Source organism: Corapipo altera, unplaced genomic scaffold (genome assembly GCF_003945725.1).
Source record: "Corapipo altera isolate COAL_440 unplaced genomic scaffold, ASM394572v1 113, whole genome shotgun sequence".
NCBI classification, from domain to species: domain Eukaryota; kingdom Metazoa; phylum Chordata; class Aves; order Passeriformes; family Pipridae; genus Corapipo; species Corapipo altera.
This window is the reverse complement of record NW_020884895.1, coordinates 10,779,605-10,797,520: the sequence shown is the minus strand read 5'-3', so window position 1 is coordinate 10,797,520 and position 17,916 is coordinate 10,779,605. Positions and strand designations below refer to the sequence as shown.

The following is a 17,916-nucleotide window of genomic DNA, read 5'->3' as shown; positions in this document are numbered from 1 at the left end:
CTGGGGCTTTATGGAAACCCCTCAGTTTCCAGAGGGAAATGTGAATTTTCCACAAAAAATAAAAGTTTGAGAGAAGGAAACTGCTGGAAGGGGGACTCGAGTATGGAGAGGGCTGGGCTGTTCCCAACTTCAGAGCTGCTCCTGGAACCTTCCCCGGGATGAAAAACTTCCTGGTTTATCCAACAGCGGGGAATTTTTTTATATTGAGAACATATTTAACGTTTCACAGCGTGTTCCAGACGGGTCCCTGTGCTGCACATCACGGGATCGCCTTCCCCTTCTCCCTGCCCTTCTGACACCCTTAGGACAGAGCCCTTGTTTCTAATCCCTAATTGTTAACAGTTGTTTCTAATTAGTAACTACTAATTAGAAACAACTCCAGCTGTAGCTAATGACTAACAATCCCTAATTCCAGCCGCCCGCCCGTGGATGGTGCCCCCTCACTCCATCCCAGGCTCCGTCCCGCTCCCGTTTTACGGCGCACTTGGAGAACTCCCCGTGTGCGCCCCGGGAATGCCCCGCGCGGGGCCGGGGGCGCTCCCCGGAGGGATCAGGGTCGGGAATCCGCCGGGATTGGGTCGGGAAGAGCCTCCCCCATTCCCGGTTCCCCCGGTCCGTCCCGGCGGGTCCCGGCCCGGGCGGCGCCTGCGCGGGGCCCCGGAAGGGGCGGGAGTGACCCGGGGCTGGAGCCGGGATTGGAGCCGGGATCGGGGCCGGGCTGGGACGGGAGCGGGGCTGGAGCTGCACTCGGGGCCATGCTGAGGGTGTTGAGAGCCGGGCTGGCCCCGGGCCGCCCGCGGCACCTCCAGGTACCGCCCGAGGGGCCCCTCAGGAGGCGGCGGCCCCGCTGTGAGGGGCGGGAGGGGAAGGGGCCGGGCCGGGCCCGCCCGAACCCCCCGGCGGCTGCGGGACACGCGGGACCCGTCCCGTGGGATCGGGCACGGGGATGGGGGACACGGGACAGCGGGAATGTCAGCGGGGTTGGGATGTGGGGATGGCGAGGAGGGGCCGCGCGGTGCGTCCGGGCTGGGGACAGTCCCGGGTGACCTGGAAAGGCCATTCGGCCTTAAGTGACCGGGTGTGACACAGAGCGGAGGCCGTAGGGAAGCGGTTTGGAAGTTTATCCATCGGCACAGCGAGTCACAGGAGCAGTTAGGGTGGGAAAAGACCTCCAGGATCTCCGAGCCCACCCTGTGCCCGATGCCCACCCTGTCCCCCAGCGCTGAGTGTCCCCCAGAGCACTGAGTGCCACGGCCAGGCCTTCCTTGGACACCTCCAGGGATGGGGGCTCCAAACCTCCCTGGGCAGCCCCTGGCAGTGCCTGACCACCCTTTCCAGGGAGAAATTCCTCCTGATGTCCAACCTGCCCCTCCCCTGGCACAGCCTGAGGCTGTTTGCTCTTGTCCTGTCACTCGCTGCTGTGTTGGGTCAGCTCCTGGCTAACCCACGGCCTCCTCTTGCCCTCCAGCTGCTCCTGACCTCCTGCAGACACTGCTCCTCGGGGGTCCTCCCCAACGAGAGGATCCGCAACATCGGGATCTCGGCCCACATCGACTCCGGGAAGACGACGCTGACGGAGCGAATCCTGTTCTACACGGGCAGGATCGCGCAGATGCACGAGGTGGGGCTGCAGGGGAGCCCTGAAACCCTCTTGGTTCCCCTGATAACCCTTTAAAAATCAGTGGAGGGCAAGGGGATTGAATCCCAGAATCACTGAGGTTGGAAAAGCCCTCCAAGGTCATCGAATCCACCCCATGCCCCATCTCTACCTTGTCCCCCAGCCCAGAGCACTGAGTGCCACGTCCAGGCCTTCCTTGGGCACCTCCAGGGATGGGACATGTGTTCTTAGTAAACTCCTGGGACTACCTTTTTTTTAATTTCTTTTTTCCTAAGGTGAAAGGTAAGGATGGAGTTGGAGCTGTGATGGATTCCATGGAGCTGGAGCGACAGCGGGGCATCACCATCCAGTCTGCAGCCACTTATACCATGTGGAGAGACACCAACATCAACATCATTGACACCCCAGGTGAGGGAGCTGGGAACACCTGGGGGTTGCTGTTCCTCATGGGTACAGAGGACATGGTCCATCTTTGTGTTGTGACAGGACAATGTGGCGTGGATTCAAACTGACAGAGGGGGAATTTAGGTGAGATTTAATTCAGAAAGGAAGAAACCCTTCCCTGTGGGGCTGGGGAGGCCCTGGCACAGGTTGCCCAGAGAAGCTGTGGCTGCCCCTGGACCCCTGGAAGTGTTCAAGGCCAGGTTGGACGGGGCTTGGAGCAACCTGGGCTAGTGGAAGGTGTCCCTGCCCATGGCAGGGGTGGGATTGGATGAGCTTTAAGGTCCCTCCCAACCCAAACCATTCCATGGTTCCATGATCAGCCACTCAAGCTGGGGTGACTCTGTGGCTGGAGGGTTTGGCTCTGTTGGCTGTTGCTCCTTTCTGCACTCATTGATCATTTTTATTGTCCTTCAGGACACGTGGACTTCACCATTGAAGTGGAGAGGTCCCTGAGAGTCCTGGATGGAGCAATCCTGGTGCTCTGTGCTGTTGGAGGAGTCCAGTGCCAGACCATCACTGTGAACAGGCAGATGAAGAGGTACAATGTGCCCTTCCTGACCTTCATCAACAAACTGGACAGGATGGGCTCCAACCCAGCCAGGGCCGTGCAGCAACTCAGGTATTTACCAGTTAAAATGACTTGGGAATTAATTCTGAATACTCCCATGGCAGGTGAAGAATGTTGGAGAGGGTTCTCTTTGTACCTTCGGTTTGGGGAATGCCTGACTTGGAGTCAGATCTTCATCTGACCCATAAGTCTCCAAAAACCCCAAATATTGGGGTCAGCCAAGACTTGGAGTGACCAAGAGCTGGGGTTTGATATTTACTTTGTTGATGGAATTATATGTGGAGCCACCTGGAAAGCAGCCTTTTGGTTTTCCCTGGATCCTGGTAGCACATGTGCTGCTGGAATTCCAGCAGGGAGGTGATGGGGTGGTTTGGATGCCTGGAATCCTGCTTGCTCCTAATTTGATCTGTGAGATAACTCATTAATATGCATGAAGGGAGAAGCCTCTCCCCTAATCAAATAATCAATCTCAAACGAGTCTCCTCTGCCTTCTTTCCCAGGGGAGTTGCTCCCTGTTCCTGTTGGGATACAGAGGGCTGGGCCACCCTGGAAAACACCTGGGTGGTTTTTATCAGCACTGACAGATTTTTGGCACTGCCCAAAGGATGAAATCCAGGGATTTTGTGGGAGCGAGAGGTTGTTTCAAGACCACCTGGAGGAGACCCACAGAAACAACACTTTTCTTGAACTCATTTCTGTTTTCTCCCTCTTTCAGGTCCAAGCTGAAACACAATGCAGCTTTTGTCCAGATTCCAATTGGGCTGGAGGGAGACTTTAAAGGAATTATAGATCTTATTGAAGAAAAAGCCATTTATTTTGATGGGGCACTTGGGTGAGTTGTGGAACTTGCTCCTTTCTTGGCTGGAGCTGCTCTTTGCACGAGGAGCTCCTCCTGCAGAGGTGAAACCCTGCTCTCTGGGAATATCAGGGTGGGGCTTGTGCCAGGGCTGAGCTCAGCCTCTGGCATTCCCATCCCCTGGCCCTGCAGGTGAGCTCTGGGATGGGATGGGTGGCTGCAGCAGGAGCTGGGTGGTGGGAAGGGGTGGTGGCCACACTTCCCACCCTGAGAAACAGGGAGACTTGCTCCATAACGGGATCTGACAGTGCATGTGTGGCTTCTGGGATGAAGATAAGATGTGGGTGGGGCTGTTGGACAGGTTGTCCTGCATCCTTCAAACTCCTGCCAGGAGTGGGAAGGAACCTTCTCCTGCCAAAGCGCCAAAGCCGATCCTCGTAGGGGATTTTTCCCGTTATCCGTGTCAACAGTGAGTTTTTCTTGGTCAGGCTGCTCATGGCAGTGATGGAAAGGTTGACCCACGTGGTCCATGCCCTGTGGGTGATGGTTTGTCCCTGTGTGTGCAGGCAGACCCTTCGTGTTGAGGAGGTCCCAGCCGAGCTGCGGGCGGAGGCTGCCGAGCGGCGCCGGGAGCTCATCGAGTGCGTCGCCAACGCCGACGATCAGCTCGGGGAGATGTTCTTGGAAGAGAAGATTCCCACGGCTGCTGAGTTAAAGGTACCTCCAGAGGGGTGCAGCTCCTTGCTCCAGGAGTGGAGATGCCCAGGGAAGCCAGGGAATCTCAGGCTCCTGAAGGTGCAGGGGGAGAGTTACCAGGGCTGTTTTCCAGCTCGCCATCAGAAGAGCGACGCTGAAGAAGTCCTTTACCCCAGTCCTCGTGGGAAGTGCTTTGAAGAACAAAGGGGTGCAGCCACTGCTGGATGCTGTCCTGGAATACCTTCCCAATCCCTCTGAGGTGGAGAACTATGCTATTCTGAACCAGGGGTAAGGACAGCCAGGAGCAAACAAGAGTGTCCAAGGCCAGGCTGGACGGGGCTTGGAGCAACCTGGATGAGTGGAAGGTGTCCCTGCCCCTGGCAGGGGATAGGACTAGGAGGCCTTCAAGGTCCTTTCCAACCCAAACCATTCCATGATCCTATGGAATAGTTTCAAAGCTGTTTAATACATAGCAGGAAACATCAAAAACAAGATGCAGGATCATTTACCATTTGTATTAAATAATGGCACCAGAATTTGACACAAACTCCCAAAACTAAGAGAGCTCCTTTCCTCTGAGGGTTACCCTTTATACTGGTGTTATTAGCACATTAAATGTGGAAAATGATTATGAGGCAGTTCATCAGAAATGATGGCAGCCCTTCAAGCCTTCAGCCCCTTCCAGTGCCTGACCACCCTTTCCAGGAAGAAATTCCTCCTGATGTCCAACCTGACCCTCCCCTGGCACAGCCTGAGGCCGTTCCCTCTTGTCCTGTCCCTTGTTCCCTGGGAGAGAAGTCCAACAATTAGGTGTGAACCCCAACATAAGAGCCAGTAAAGAGCCAGCAGATGTTTAGAGGAGGCTCCCATGTTGCCTCATAACCTCACCTCCCCCTCCATCCCTGTTTTTAAGGGATTCTGAGGATGGATCCAAGTTCCTGTTGAACTCTGCTCGTGATGATTCCCAACCTTTCATCGGCCTTGCCTTCAAACTGGAGGTGAGTCCACTGAGTTCCTTCCTGACGACTCACAAAATGAATCCAAACAGATGGGACTGCCAAAGTTACATAGAGCAGGCTTTAAAATCAGTTTATATTTAAATTCAGTTTAAACTTAACCTTTAAATACTGGTTCCCACCATAAAACCCACCAGTGTGTCCAACACTGCCAATTTGGAAGTTTAGAATGGGTCATGTCCCTCAAATATTTCATGGTTTTCTTAGTTAAAACTTAAACATTTGGGGGTTTATGGGTTATTTCAGATACTTTCAGAGAAAAATCCTGGGTTTGAAAACAATGAAACGGGAGAGATTTGGAGAGGATAAAATGCACAATTTTAAGGAAACAATTTGTTTCTGCCTAAGGAACAGCACTTGAGATTTCATGTTGCATGTCAATGTGTGTCTCTGTTAGGAAGGTTTGGGAGTGATGAAATGAGTTCAGAAAATTGTCAGGAAATGCCAAATTCCATCCCAGAACCGAGGGAAAGCTGAGACTCATAAAAACATTTCAGTTACGTTTCTAGTGTGGAAATTCAAACCAGAAACATTCAGTCAGTGCAGGTGATGCTTTCAGTAACAGTGCTCTTGGTTCCCAGAAGGATCATATGTGATTTTTCCATGGATTTTGCTTCCAGGCTGGTAAATTTGGGCAGTTAACCTACATCAGAGTTTACCAGGGGATGCTGAAGAAGTCTGATTACATCTACAACACCAGGACTGGGAAGAGGGTGCGAGTGCAGAGGCTCGTCCGGATGCACTCGGACAACATGGAGGTGAGTGATCCCTAGGGATGGACTCTGAGCCACTGTCTGACATTCCTGCAGTGGGCCAGGACTGCCTGGAACACAGCACATTGTTTGCTTCACATCCTTAAACCAGAACAAGTTGGCATCCAAGCCGAGCTCTCCCTTTTGTCCTTGGAATAAAGAGGTGGAAGATTTACAGAGCATTTTATCCCAGCTGGAATTTTAGAGGAGCTCAGTGTCAAGCTTTAAAACACAGAATATATTTATGTGTCTTCTGTAAACCAGGTGTAGTTTGTAGGTTATAGAATCATAGGAGAAATCCCAGAATGGTTTGGGTTGGAAGGATCTCAAAGCCCATCCAGTGCCACCCCCTGCCATGGGCAGGGACACCTTCCACGATCCCAGATTGCTCCAGGCCCTGTCCAGCCTGGCCTTGGACACTCCCAGGGATGGGGCAGCCACAGCCTCTCTTATCTCTCAGTGTTATCTAAACAGGGAACTTTTCTTTCCCCAGGATGTCAGTGAAGTTTATGCTGGAGACATCTGTGCCCTTTTTGGGATTGACTGTGCCAGCGGGGACACCTTCACTGATAAAACCAGCACTGCCATCTCCATGGTGAGTTCCCCTTTCCCTGAGGGCCTCAGGCACTGGCATTTACCAGGATTTTGCTGGGACAGTTTGTAATCATCACCTCTTCCTTGGTGGCCACTGCAGGAATCCATCCACGTCCCCGATCCCGTCATTTCCGTGGCCATGAAGCCTTCCAACAAGGTAGGAGCCTGGGGATCCACATCTCCCCCTGGCTTCCCCTCCCTTTGCTACTTTTTAGGATTTTATGCAGCTTAAATAAAGGAACAGGCTAAAACAAGCACTGTTTGAAAGTGTTTTATCCACAATCCCTGAGATTATATCTCTGGATAACCCAGCACGTGGCTGGGCTGGATGGTGTCACTCAGCCATAAATAAGGAGCATTTCTTTGACCTGAACTTGAAATTAAATCACAATTAATACATTAATAAACACAGTTAGAAGTGTTTCAGAAAATCACCTCAGAGAGCAGAAGTGCTCAGCAGTTGATAGGAAAAGTCGAGGCCTTTTTCGTGGATAATTTCTGGAATTTGAGCAAATCTCGTGTGTTTAATTGCATTTCAGAACGACTTTGACAAGTTTTCCAAAGGCCTGAACCGCTTCACGAGGGAAGATCCCACTTTTAGAGTCCACTTTGATGATGAGAGCAAGGAGACCATCGTTTCTGGGATGGGGGAGCTGCACCTGGAAATCTATGCCCAGGTATTTGGGAAAGCAAATTCCATGGACTCTGCTTTTCACTGGTTTTCCAGCCACGGATTCTCCTTCCTTTTCCTCCTCCTCTTTCTTCTTTCCAGCTGCTTTGGGAAGAGTTTAACTATAAATCAACATCTGCAGGTTCTTTCTCTCCAGTGGTTCCATTTTAAAAGAAACTTCTGCCTGGAATATTTTCACTTCTTCAGTTCAAATCCATAAAAATGGATTAAACACTACACTTTGCTTTAGCAGCCTTTGCTTATAATGAATTACTAATTAATAATAATTAATTACTACAGAAAAATACTGTGTTTCTGTGGTTTTAAATGTATCCTTCCATATAAAAGCTGATGCAGGGAGAAGGGAATAGTTACTTACAGTGATTAGTCTCATTCCAGTTGATGTCTGTATTTTACTTAACACAAGAGATGTGTCTGAAATGTTGACAGAACAAAGAAAAGATGCTTTTGTCTTGAAAAACTTAAACTTTAATAGAAAAATTAATGCTGTTCCCTTTCCCTCTGTAGATCTTAAGCAAAGTTGGATGCAGAATGACAGTGAACAATGTATAACATTAAAAAAAACCCAACAAAAAGCCCCCCCAAAATCCGTGAAAAACCCCTGGTTAACCCTGATTAAATTAATCCAATAATTTCCAAAGAATTGCTCTAATGGAACAACTCTGGGTTCTTTCCTGCAGCGAATGGAGAGGGAATATGGTTGTCCTTGCACCATGGGGAAGCCCAAAGTTGCCTTCAGGGAGAACATCTCTGCACCTGTGCCGTGAGTATTCCCTCTGGGAATTGTTTTAGTCATTTCTTTGGATGCAGCATTTGATTCAGCAGCAGGGAAGAAAAGATCAGATCCAAGCTCAAGGCACAGGAGAAGTTTAATTTATTGTCTTTGTACCCTGGTTGCTTCCCCACCCCTTCCCCTCCTGTGCCCCCCCTCCAAATGCCTGCTGGAGCTCTGGAGCTGCTTCCAGGTGGGATCAGGGGGTCCCTCATCCCGAGGTGTGTCCGGGCTGGCGGCTCTCCCGTGTCACTTGGACACCATCCCGAGGGTGCCACAGCACTGTCATCTCCCAGGGAATGATCTCCTGTGGGAGTGACAGCAGGGAACAAACTGGGCTTCCATTCTCTTGGTTAGTCAGGAATTTCCCTTTGTGGAAAACTCAGGAACCAAACCCACTGCAAGTGCCCTGAGTGAACTTGGCTGGAATTTAACACTGACCTTGGTTTAAATTTGAATTTAAAGCTGACCTTGGTTTAAATTTAAAGCTGAACATCACCTTAGGAGTTACTCTTAACTCACAGTCTATCTTCTCCAAACACATAGAAAAACTGGGAAAATCCATAGAATTCTGTTAATTTAAAACTTGAGAGTGCAGGGGCTTGGAAGCAGCAGAGCTGGAGCTGGGAGGGAGATCCCTGGGTGGTTTTTCCAGGAGGTTGCACAATCAGGAACTTCTCTCTCACGTTTTCTGTGTTTTCCTTATGAAAACACTTGCTCAGATCACAGAATTATGATGGGGAATGGCTCAAAGTGTGAATACTCTGCTGGGAACCAGTTTGTGCTGGGATAACTGGGATGGGTGAGGTCTCTGTGCTGGGCACCAGTGCTGTCCTCTGGCATGGGAGCATTCCCAGCCCCCTGGAATTCTGCTGAGCACTCCAGGATGCTGCTGCTTCCCTTGATCCCCGCCCAGTTTGGCACTGGGATCTCCCAGGAGGAAAGAGCTGTGAAGCACCAGTGTTTTGAAACCCCAGCCATTCCCAGGAAAGCCCAGAAACAGCTGGAAATTGCTGCTGTTGTGTCCTGGAATGCTGGGATGGACAGAGAAGGTGGCCCTGACCTCCCCCTCTGTGTCCACCCCACCATCTGTGTGCCTGAGCTGGAGGCTGCAGAGCTGCCAGGCTTCAAACAACAACAAAAAAGGCTTTTTAGAAATCCAATTTTTACCTGGGACACCATTTCGTGCAGCAGAACCACGTAGTCAAACTGCAGATATTCATCACTTCTCCTCTGGAAAAACAAGGTGAAAAGGGCTGAATCTGGGGCTTCTCCCCACCTACAGAGCAGTGAGTCAGTTCTCTTTGGTTACCCCAAGAATTCCCTGCTGTATTCCAGGTAAAACAGCTTTTTATAACCAATAAAGCAGGTGGAGCTCAGTCACTGTGACAAAACAAAAAAGATCCTGATCTATGTTTTTGTCACTCCAAACTTGCACTGGAGAGATGAATGTGAGGCTTAAAACTCTGCTAATGCCTCCTTTTAAGGAAATCAGATAAATATCAACTTCAGGAACTCCTTTGGGATGGGAACACCTCCTTCTACAAGGTGTCAGTTTAACCCAGATAATCCCAAATCAAATTGTCAGTAGGATAAGGACACACCCCAGAGGCCTCACAGGGATTCTGTGAGTGACAAAATACACACTGGCCTTTGGAATACACTCTTTTCCCGTGTATTTTTCAGGGAAAAGGAACAAAATTCCCCAAGAGAGGTGGCAGCTGGGTTAATTTAATAGTTTTCTGTCTGCCTTGTCCTCAGATTTGTTAAAGAGAGGTTTAAAATCTTTAAACTCTTGCTGGTGCACAGCCCTGCAGCAGCTGTGAATTGCTCCAAGATGCCATCAGAGGGAGCAAAACATTCACAAATCCTGCTCCCTGAAGCAATTTGTCTCTCCTCAGCACTTCCTGGGAATTCACTGGCTGTTCTGAGTGGCAAAAACATTTGGCCTTTGGGTTCTCTAAATCCTGTTTCTTTATCTTGGCTCACACACAAAATTGCCTCAGATTTAAAGCTGACCAGCCCTTTAGAGGTTATTCTTAACTCACAATATATTTTTTTTTTCCAAACAGAGCAGAGAAATTAGGGAGAATCTATAGAATTCTATTAATTTACAAATCAAACCAAAAGGATTTGGCTGTGACAGTAAGTTTTGTGAAAGCAAAGTGCTTTCTCTCACTGAAGTCTGTTCCAGGCAAGGAGCCTGTCAGGCCTGGTGGTGGCAATTAATGACTCAATTAATGTCAGGAGCTACAGTGAGATTTGCCCAGGTTTTGATTCCTGAGCTTAGGGCAGATCTAGGTGTGCTCAAGATAAACCCATCCCTTGTAACCACCCAGAAATAAAACAGGAAATATCCTGGAATATTCTGTTCCCTTTCTCCCTCGTGTTCCCCTTTTTGTCTTCCTCAATTCAGGTTTCTCACCATAAACTCAATTGATGCTCATCATGATAAGGGAAGTCCAAGAGCTTCAGTAAAAATACCTTTTAGGTTCTCTCCCCTAATTGCTGTTTGATTAGAGGGAAGGGGTAGTGGAACAAAATTCAAACACTGGACTGGATTCTTAAAACCAAACCAGAGCAGGATGTTCAGACATAATTGAGGTTTCCTGAATGTGGATTTTTAAGAATGTGGCTCCAGCTCTGCTCTAGTCCCTGCTCAGCTCCTAAACACTATTTTTCTTGCAGAGCATTGGGAGCCAAGGCCAGGTTGGAATATATGTCAGGGGAAAGAAGTGGAGGAGAACACCCTTGGAGTGCCCAAGGCCAGGTTGGATGGGGCTTGGAGCAACCTGGGCTGGTGGAAGGTGTCCCTGCCCATGGCAGGGGGTGGCACTGGATGGGCTTTAAGGTCCCTTCCCACCCAATCCACCCTGGAATTCTGTGACTGATGGAGACTTACCACCTGCTTCACATGTTTGATTTGGGCCAGCTGGAGCTGGGTGTTTTCTGTGGAATTCTGCCACACCAGGTACCCCGAGGCGACCCAGGCGAGCAGGTGGAGGGGCTCCAGCTCTGGGGGCACGTGGCCACGGCTGTCTGGGAAACAAAACAATTCCTGGGGGTTAAACAAGAGCCAGCAACAGAACTTCATCACCTGGTGCTAAAAAGTCACTCCCTTCCATGTCACAAAACCTTCCACAGGATCTTGGAAGAGCTGCTCCATCCCCGCAGTGATTCCTCCTGTGGAATCACAGCGTGGTTTGGCCTGGAAGGGACCTTAAAGTTCACCTTCCACTAGCCAAGGTTGCTCCAAGCCTCATCCAGCCTAGCCTTGGACACCTCCAGGGTGTCGTTCTCCACTTTTTTCCCCTGACATATCAAGTTTTCAAGGCTCTGAAGTCAGAGAGCAGCCCCTCGTTGTGCAGTCAGGGTGTGGGATGTGCTGTGCCAAGGACAGCTCAGAGGGAGCAGGAGGAGGTGACAGTGGCAGGTGGTTCTGCAGAACAGCCACATGCAAATCAGGCCTCAATTCTGGATTTCAGGAATCAGAATAAATTGAGTAGCTGTGACTGAGAGACCCCCAGACAGAGAAAGGGAAGCAGCACGTGTTCAGAGCAGGGGGGAGGCCTGATCCTTCTCCCCCAGCCCCATCCTTGTACCTGGAATGTTCTCTGCCACAAGCTCTTTTTCCAGGCTCCTGATTCGAGTGTAGAACAAGTGATCTGCTTCCTCTGTGCTCTTTAGTTCTCCTTCAAGTGTGAACTGCACATCTGGAGCAATGTTTTTGTTGCCCAGATGATACAGAACCTCAGCAGTGCAGTTAACAGTACTGTCCTGTCACAGAGTTAATTATGTGCATTAATATTTCATTAAGTACATGTATAATGTGGGTAATTTGCACTTCTAACATGTCTTTTTTTTGCTGTTTTCTCTGAGTCTGAGTCTGGCCCAGAGAGATTTGTGATAATTTAAGACAAGGTTAAATTCATGGTTTATCTGTGAATGCATAAAGGTGATTTGCTTTCTGCAGTGATGGGAAGGGCAGTGGGTGGGGTGCAGAATGTCCCTTGTGGTGTTCACTTGGAGCTGAGTGACACTGAAATGTCCTTGTCATCCCTCCAGCACTGTCTGGTGCTGGAGTGGAAGGTACCACATGGGCAGGGCTTTTATGGTGGGTTCCCTGTTGGTAAAATTTAGCCTTTTTTTGCCTGACTTGTAGGGTAGAAAATCAGAAACATGATTCCAAATATGATTAGTTGGTGTGTCCCCTGGCCTGAGCCAGAGCAGCAGCATCAGGTGAGTTTATGACACATCAGTGCTGCCAAGCTCTGCCCTCAGAGTGTTTGAGTAAATCAACCTGAACTCACTTTGTCCAGGACATCTTCCAGCTCCAGTTCCAGGTAGTACTTGTGCCCAACATCCTTGATGTCCTAAGAAAGGGAAAAACATTAAGGATGTTTATTTTGTCAAGTGTTGAATGACTTTGCATAGTGGACAAGATCAGAGAATCATGGAATGGTTTGGATTGGGAGGGAATTTAAAACTCATCCAGTCCCACCTCTGCCATGGGCAGGGACACCTTCCCCTATCCCAGGTTGCTCCAACCTGGCCTTGGACACTTCCAGGGATGGGGCAGCCACAGCTTCTCTGGGCAGCCTGTGCCAGGGCCTCCCCACCCTCATTTCTAGCCCTGAATACCCCTGAATTAACATTTTGGAGCTCCCCATGTGATTCCATCCAGCAATGTGCTGCTGGTTAAATACTCAGGTGGGAGTGCTCAGTGACTCCTCAAATGAAGTTCATTATGAATCATGTCATGGAGGTTTTTGGCTGTAATGACTGAAGGGAGTGGGGGGGGTTGCTGCGCCCCTGTTTTGGGGGTTTGTGCCCTGTTCTCATGGGTTTCCCTGTAACCCAGCCCAGGTGAGCAGCGAGGTGTGTCCTGGCAGCCGAGCACCCTCCTCCCTCCTGAGTGTCCTTGGGAGGTTCCCCGGGCCCGATCGTGGGAACTGCAGAGGGTGTATTCCACCTTCCCAGCCTGCCCGACTGCTGCCAGCCCCCGGGCTGTTCGGGACACACCGATCCTTCCGTGCCCCCCAAACGTGGGTGGGCAGAGCCGCGGTGACACAGAATCCCAGCATAGCTGGGGTTGGAGGGGACCTGGCTGGAGCGGGTGGCACCGGGACACTCCGGTGGGATTGGGGTGTCTCCAGAGAGGAGACTCCACGCCCTCCCTGGGCAGCTGTCCCCGAGCTCCGGCGCCCTCCTGGAGGGCAGTTCTCGGGGGTTTAATCGCCGCCCCCCGCTGCCGGTGCCGCTCTCACCTCGGTGCGCGCCCGGCGCAGCTCCCGCAGCCGCAGCGCCCGCGCGGGGCCGCCCCGCCGGTACCGCAGGAACGACACGGCCACGGCGGCGGCACGGCGGGATGCCAACTGTGCCGGGGGCAGCTCCATGGCCACGGCCCGGCCCGCTGGGAACTGTGCCGGGGGCAGCTCCACGGCCACGCAGCTTCCTCCGCCCGCAGGAAGGCACCGGCACGGGGAGGGACCGCGGGCGGCGGGTCCCGCCCCGGGGAGCGGGCGGGGACGGCGCTGGTGCTGCCGAGGGAGCGCGGACTGGCTGGAGGGAATGAAGGTTTTAACTGCGAACAGGGTTAGGTGGGATAGTGGGGAGAAATCCTTCCCTGTGGGGAATAGGCACAGGTTGCCCAGAAGAAGCTGTGGCTGCCCCAGCCCTGGAAGTGTCCAAGGCCAGGTTGGAGCAACCTGGGCTAGTGGGAGGTGTCCCTGCCCGTGGAAGGTGTCCCTGCACATGGCAGGGGGTGGACTCCATAACCTTTGCATTCCCTTCCGACCCAAAGCAGGCTGGGGTTCTATGAACTGCAGAATGGGAATTTTCCCCTGGGGTTGCAGCAGGTTCATGTGTTTGGGGTGTTGTTTGTTTTCAGGTTTGAATTCACCCACAAGAAGCAGACAGGAGGAGCAGGCCAGTACGGCAAAGTCATCGGGGTGCTGGAGCCCCTGGATCCCGAGGACTACACCAAAGTGGAGTTTGAAGACAGAACCGTTGGCACAAATATTCCCAAACAATTCGTGCCCGCTGTGGAAAAGGTACAAACCATTTGTGTGCTACAGCAAATACTGATTTTTGTGTTTTCTTGCCATATCACCCACTTTTGCTGTGCTGGCCTTGCCACAGACAAGGAGGCTTTTCCCGTTTCTTCGGTGGAAACAGAGCCATTTGTGTGGTTTTACTTCATATCTCACATTCCTGGGTTTTCCACTGCCTTTAGAAGCTGCTGTGTTTGCTTTGGTGGTGTGTGCTGGCTCTGTTTCCCTGGCAGTGCCTCCTTTCCTTGCTCACAGTCCAACAAGCCTCCTGCTCAGTCTGCTTCTTACTGGCCCTTCTGCTTTTGGTTGTGGCCCCACAATTCTCATCTCTAACCCCAAAATATGGGACTTTTTCTGTGACTTCTCTGAGGCCAATTATGTAGGAAGCTGCAGTTAAGCTGCATTTCCTGCCTGAATTCCCAATTCATCTCTGACTTCCTTTTTCATCTCTGTGACTGTCTCTTTGTAAGATTTATCACAGACTATTTTAATTAGCCTGCCATCATCTTGGAATTCCTATGATAACCCAGAATAATTCCTTCGTTATTCTATGATGCAACACTTGAAAACTTCTGCAAAATCCTGAAAAAAACACGCAGCCTTAGAGGAATCTTGTTCTCCAGGCAGGAGCTCTTTCCACACAGAGCATTCTTTGGGGTTTTGGCCATGCAGTCCCTTAGAAAGCCAAATCCTGAGGGCAGTTTTCCTTGTTCCTTGGTTTTTTTAGTTTTTTTAAAAAGTATCAGTATCCAACTGAGGTGCCAAAGACTGACAGCACAGAGGTTCCATATTCCTGGTGCTGACTCGGAGCTGTTGTTCCAGGGATTCCGAGATGCCTGTGAGAAGGGTCTGGTGTCCGGGCACAAGATCTCCGGGATCAGGTTCGTCCTGGAGGATGGTGCCCATCACATGGTGGACTCCAACGAGATCTCCTTCATCAGGGCAGGAGAAGGAGCCCTAAAACAAGGTAGGAGCTCCTTGCTTGGATGTGTCCTGGCTGTTATTGCTGGGGCTGAATTTAACAGCCTCATTTCTGTAGGTTCATTTGTTATTTGGGGTATCCACCCATCCATCCATCCACCCATCCATCCATCCACCCACCCATCCACCCACCCACCCACCCACCCATCCACCCATCCACCCATCCACCCATCCATCCATCCATCCAAAGTTTGGCCACTTTTGTAGAGCACAGTGTAAGAGTTTATAGAATTTTTGAGGGAGGCACAGCAGTTCTTGTGGTTCTGTGAAGGAGATCCTGTTTTGCTGGAATCCAGTACAGAAACACCAGCAGCACCATCCTTACAGGGTAGGAAGAGAACATTTGGTCAAACTGTGCCCTTTTTAGGAAAAATGTCTTCACTGGAGGAGTGGTGAAACGAATAGGGAACAGGGAACTGGTGGAGTCACAATCCCTGGAAGTGCCCAAAAAATGAATGGAGATGGCACTTCACAACATGGTTTAGGGTCAGAGGTTGGATTTGATGACTTTGCAGGTCGTTTCCAACTTTAATGACTCTGTGATTCTGGTGTCAGGAATAACAAGCTGGGGAGCTGGAATTCCATGGAGCTGCTTGTTTTCCCTTGCTGTCGTAGGAAACACTTGGCATTACCGAGAACCGTTTGTTGCTGTGCGTGGCAGTATCTGAACTTACCCCAGGCTTGTGATGCTGGATTGTTTCTCCCGCTGTTTTTCCCAGCCATGGAAAACGCCACGGTGCGAATCATCGAGCCCATCATGGCCGTGGAGGTGATGGCTCCCACGGAATTCCAGGGAGCTGTGATAGCTGGGATCAACCGGCGCCACGGGGTCATCACGGGGCAGGACGGGGCAGAGGGCTACTTCACCCTCTATGCTGAGGTCTGTGCTGTTCCCAGCTTTTCCTTTCCTCCTGTTGCCTTTTGACTCCATCACTGTTTTCCTTAGTTTCTGTGGATAAACTTGGAGCCAGATTGACTCGTTTTCCATGTTCCCTTTCTTATGTCCTGTTGGGTGGTGGGAGGGAAAATCCATCTCGGCAAAGCTTTGGCTTTGGGCTGCTCTGCATCCCTTCTGCTTCCTAAACTGAGGAATTTAATCAGAGCTCCAGTCTGGAGTTATCTCAAACCTCGTGATCTCTGGATGACACAGCCCTGAATCCAGGATGTTCCAGCTCCTGGTGCATTCAGACTCTCAGATTTTTCAGGTTTCCTGCTGAAAACACATTGCAAGTATAAATCAGTTAAAATAACAAGTACTTTACAACACCAGATCATTCAATCCCAGCTTTTTACAGGCAGCACTGACTCTTTGTGTCAGAATTGGGATTAATGAGGTGGTGACTCAAAGTTGATGGAAAAAGTGTTTTGTTTTTACCAGCCTGTGTTGGGATTTCAGGTGCCACTGAACGATATGTTTGGATATGCCACCGAGCTGAGGTCCTGCACAGAGGTGAGTCCTCCACGTCCTTTTTGCTTAAACTTGTTTATTTCTCTAAATTTGGGCTACTTTGCATCATTGTATCCATAGCACCTGCAGCAGGGAAGGAGATAAAAAGCAAACCCAGAGCTGGGTCATTCCTGCTCGAAAAATTCTTCCATGCTTTGGGTTTTGTTTGTGTGGGATTGTGAAGGATTCTTGGGTGTGACCTTCTGCTCAGCGCTGTTACACGTGTCCCATCCTCACCTGGACTTTCTTTTCCCAATTTTACAGGGAAAGGGGGAATATACCATGGAATACTCCAGATACCACCCGTGTTCACCCAGCACTCAGGAAGAAATAATCAACAAATACCTGGAAGCAACGGGGCGACTTCCTGCCAAAAAGGGCAAAGCCAAGAGCTGATCTGGCTCCTCTGGAGTCCTTTGAACAGTTTTTCCCAGTCTCCTCCAACAGCTCAGTTTTCCAAGCCGTGGAAGCAGGCAAGGCTGGCTGGGGAAGGCAGGCTGCAGTGGGATTTGGACTTGGAATTTTGTCATCATACCCTTCCTCTGTGGAATTCTCAGGAGCCACTGGAGGATCACAGCGGAATTGTTCACGTGTAAATGCTGCCCTTAACCAAATAGATGTTAAAACACGGCTGATAATTGGTCTTGAAATTCGTCTTAATTAAGTTCTATTAAAATAATTGTATTTTTTACTTTGATACATCATTATTGTGTAATTAGGTTTGGGAAGTTTAAAAATGTTGAGGCAGCAGAGTCGGGTAGGAGCTGCTGGACAGGCACAGGGAGTGAGTTGTCAGCCCACACTGAGCACATCTCACAGGGTGCTCCCAGCTTCCCTCCAGGGAAAAATGCCACTTTTCCCTCCAAATCCTCCAGAAATGGCACAGGATCCTCCAAAGTCTCCACCCACTGGGCAAAGCCATCGCTCAGTGCCACTGCCCTGGCACCACATCTGCTTTTCACGGGTGGCACAAGAGAGTTGAGAAGGGTGTTGGTAGGAGTTAACTCTTCCCAGAGCTGGGAACAACCTGGAATTCCTGTATGGGCTTGTGATGTGGATTCACTGTGTGGGCTTGACTTTGGCTCTCTGTTAGAAAACCAAACCAGAGCTCTGTCTTCCCAGAATCTCCCAATCCCAAGGGCGTGTCCAGCCGATGCTCAGCGCAGGAATCAGTTGACTGAAATCTTGCTGACTCATTGCAGAGACAAAACAAGGACCCTGGAGTTCCTTGGGAAGGAGGAGATATTCCCATAATTCTGTATTTTGTAATGACTCCCAGAAGGTCCATGTTGAAGTGTCTCTCTCCCTTCCTGACCTCCTCAGCTTAACAGACTTCCAGTAAACGGGGATGAAGTTCCAGTCCAAACCCAGCGACATTCCTGGCACAGGACTGGGGCTGATGATTCCCAGGCACAGCCAGGAGTGCAGCAGCCAGGCTTCTCCACAGCCCTCACGGGAGGACAGGGAAAAGGACTTATTTTGACCTTG

The 17,916-nt window shown here is 50.5% G+C and overlaps 2 protein-coding genes across 2 annotated transcripts; one reads left to right on the top strand and one right to left on the bottom strand.

Annotated features, from left to right (window-relative positions):
• The first annotated feature begins 682 nt into the window (after positions 1 to 682).
• GFM1 (G elongation factor mitochondrial 1) lies at positions 683 to 17,122 on the top strand. The gene is made up of 18 exons (XM_027647322.1): positions 683 to 809; positions 1,469 to 1,621; positions 1,894 to 2,026; positions 2,477 to 2,681; positions 3,346 to 3,462; positions 3,993 to 4,143; positions 4,256 to 4,410; positions 5,036 to 5,120; positions 5,759 to 5,896; positions 6,384 to 6,485; positions 6,585 to 6,641; positions 7,024 to 7,161; positions 7,856 to 7,938; positions 13,838 to 14,000; positions 14,823 to 14,967; positions 15,701 to 15,861; positions 16,378 to 16,431; positions 16,693 to 17,122. The coding sequence occupies exons 1-18, from the start codon at positions 756 to 758 to the stop codon at positions 16,822 to 16,824; spliced, it is 2,226 nt and encodes a 741-aa protein (XP_027503123.1). The 5' UTR covers positions 683 to 755; the 3' UTR covers positions 16,825 to 17,122.
• Positions 7,609 to 13,343, bottom strand: LXN (latexin). The gene is made up of 6 exons (XM_027647325.1): positions 13,215 to 13,343; positions 12,258 to 12,320; positions 11,550 to 11,724; positions 10,850 to 10,986; positions 9,118 to 9,180; positions 7,609 to 8,254 (listed from the first exon to the last, which is right to left on the bottom strand). The coding sequence occupies exons 1-6, from the start codon at positions 13,341 to 13,343 to the stop codon at positions 8,159 to 8,161; spliced, it is 663 nt and encodes a 220-aa protein (XP_027503126.1). The 3' UTR covers positions 7,609 to 8,158.
• Positions 17,123 to 17,916: the final 794 nt, after the last annotated feature.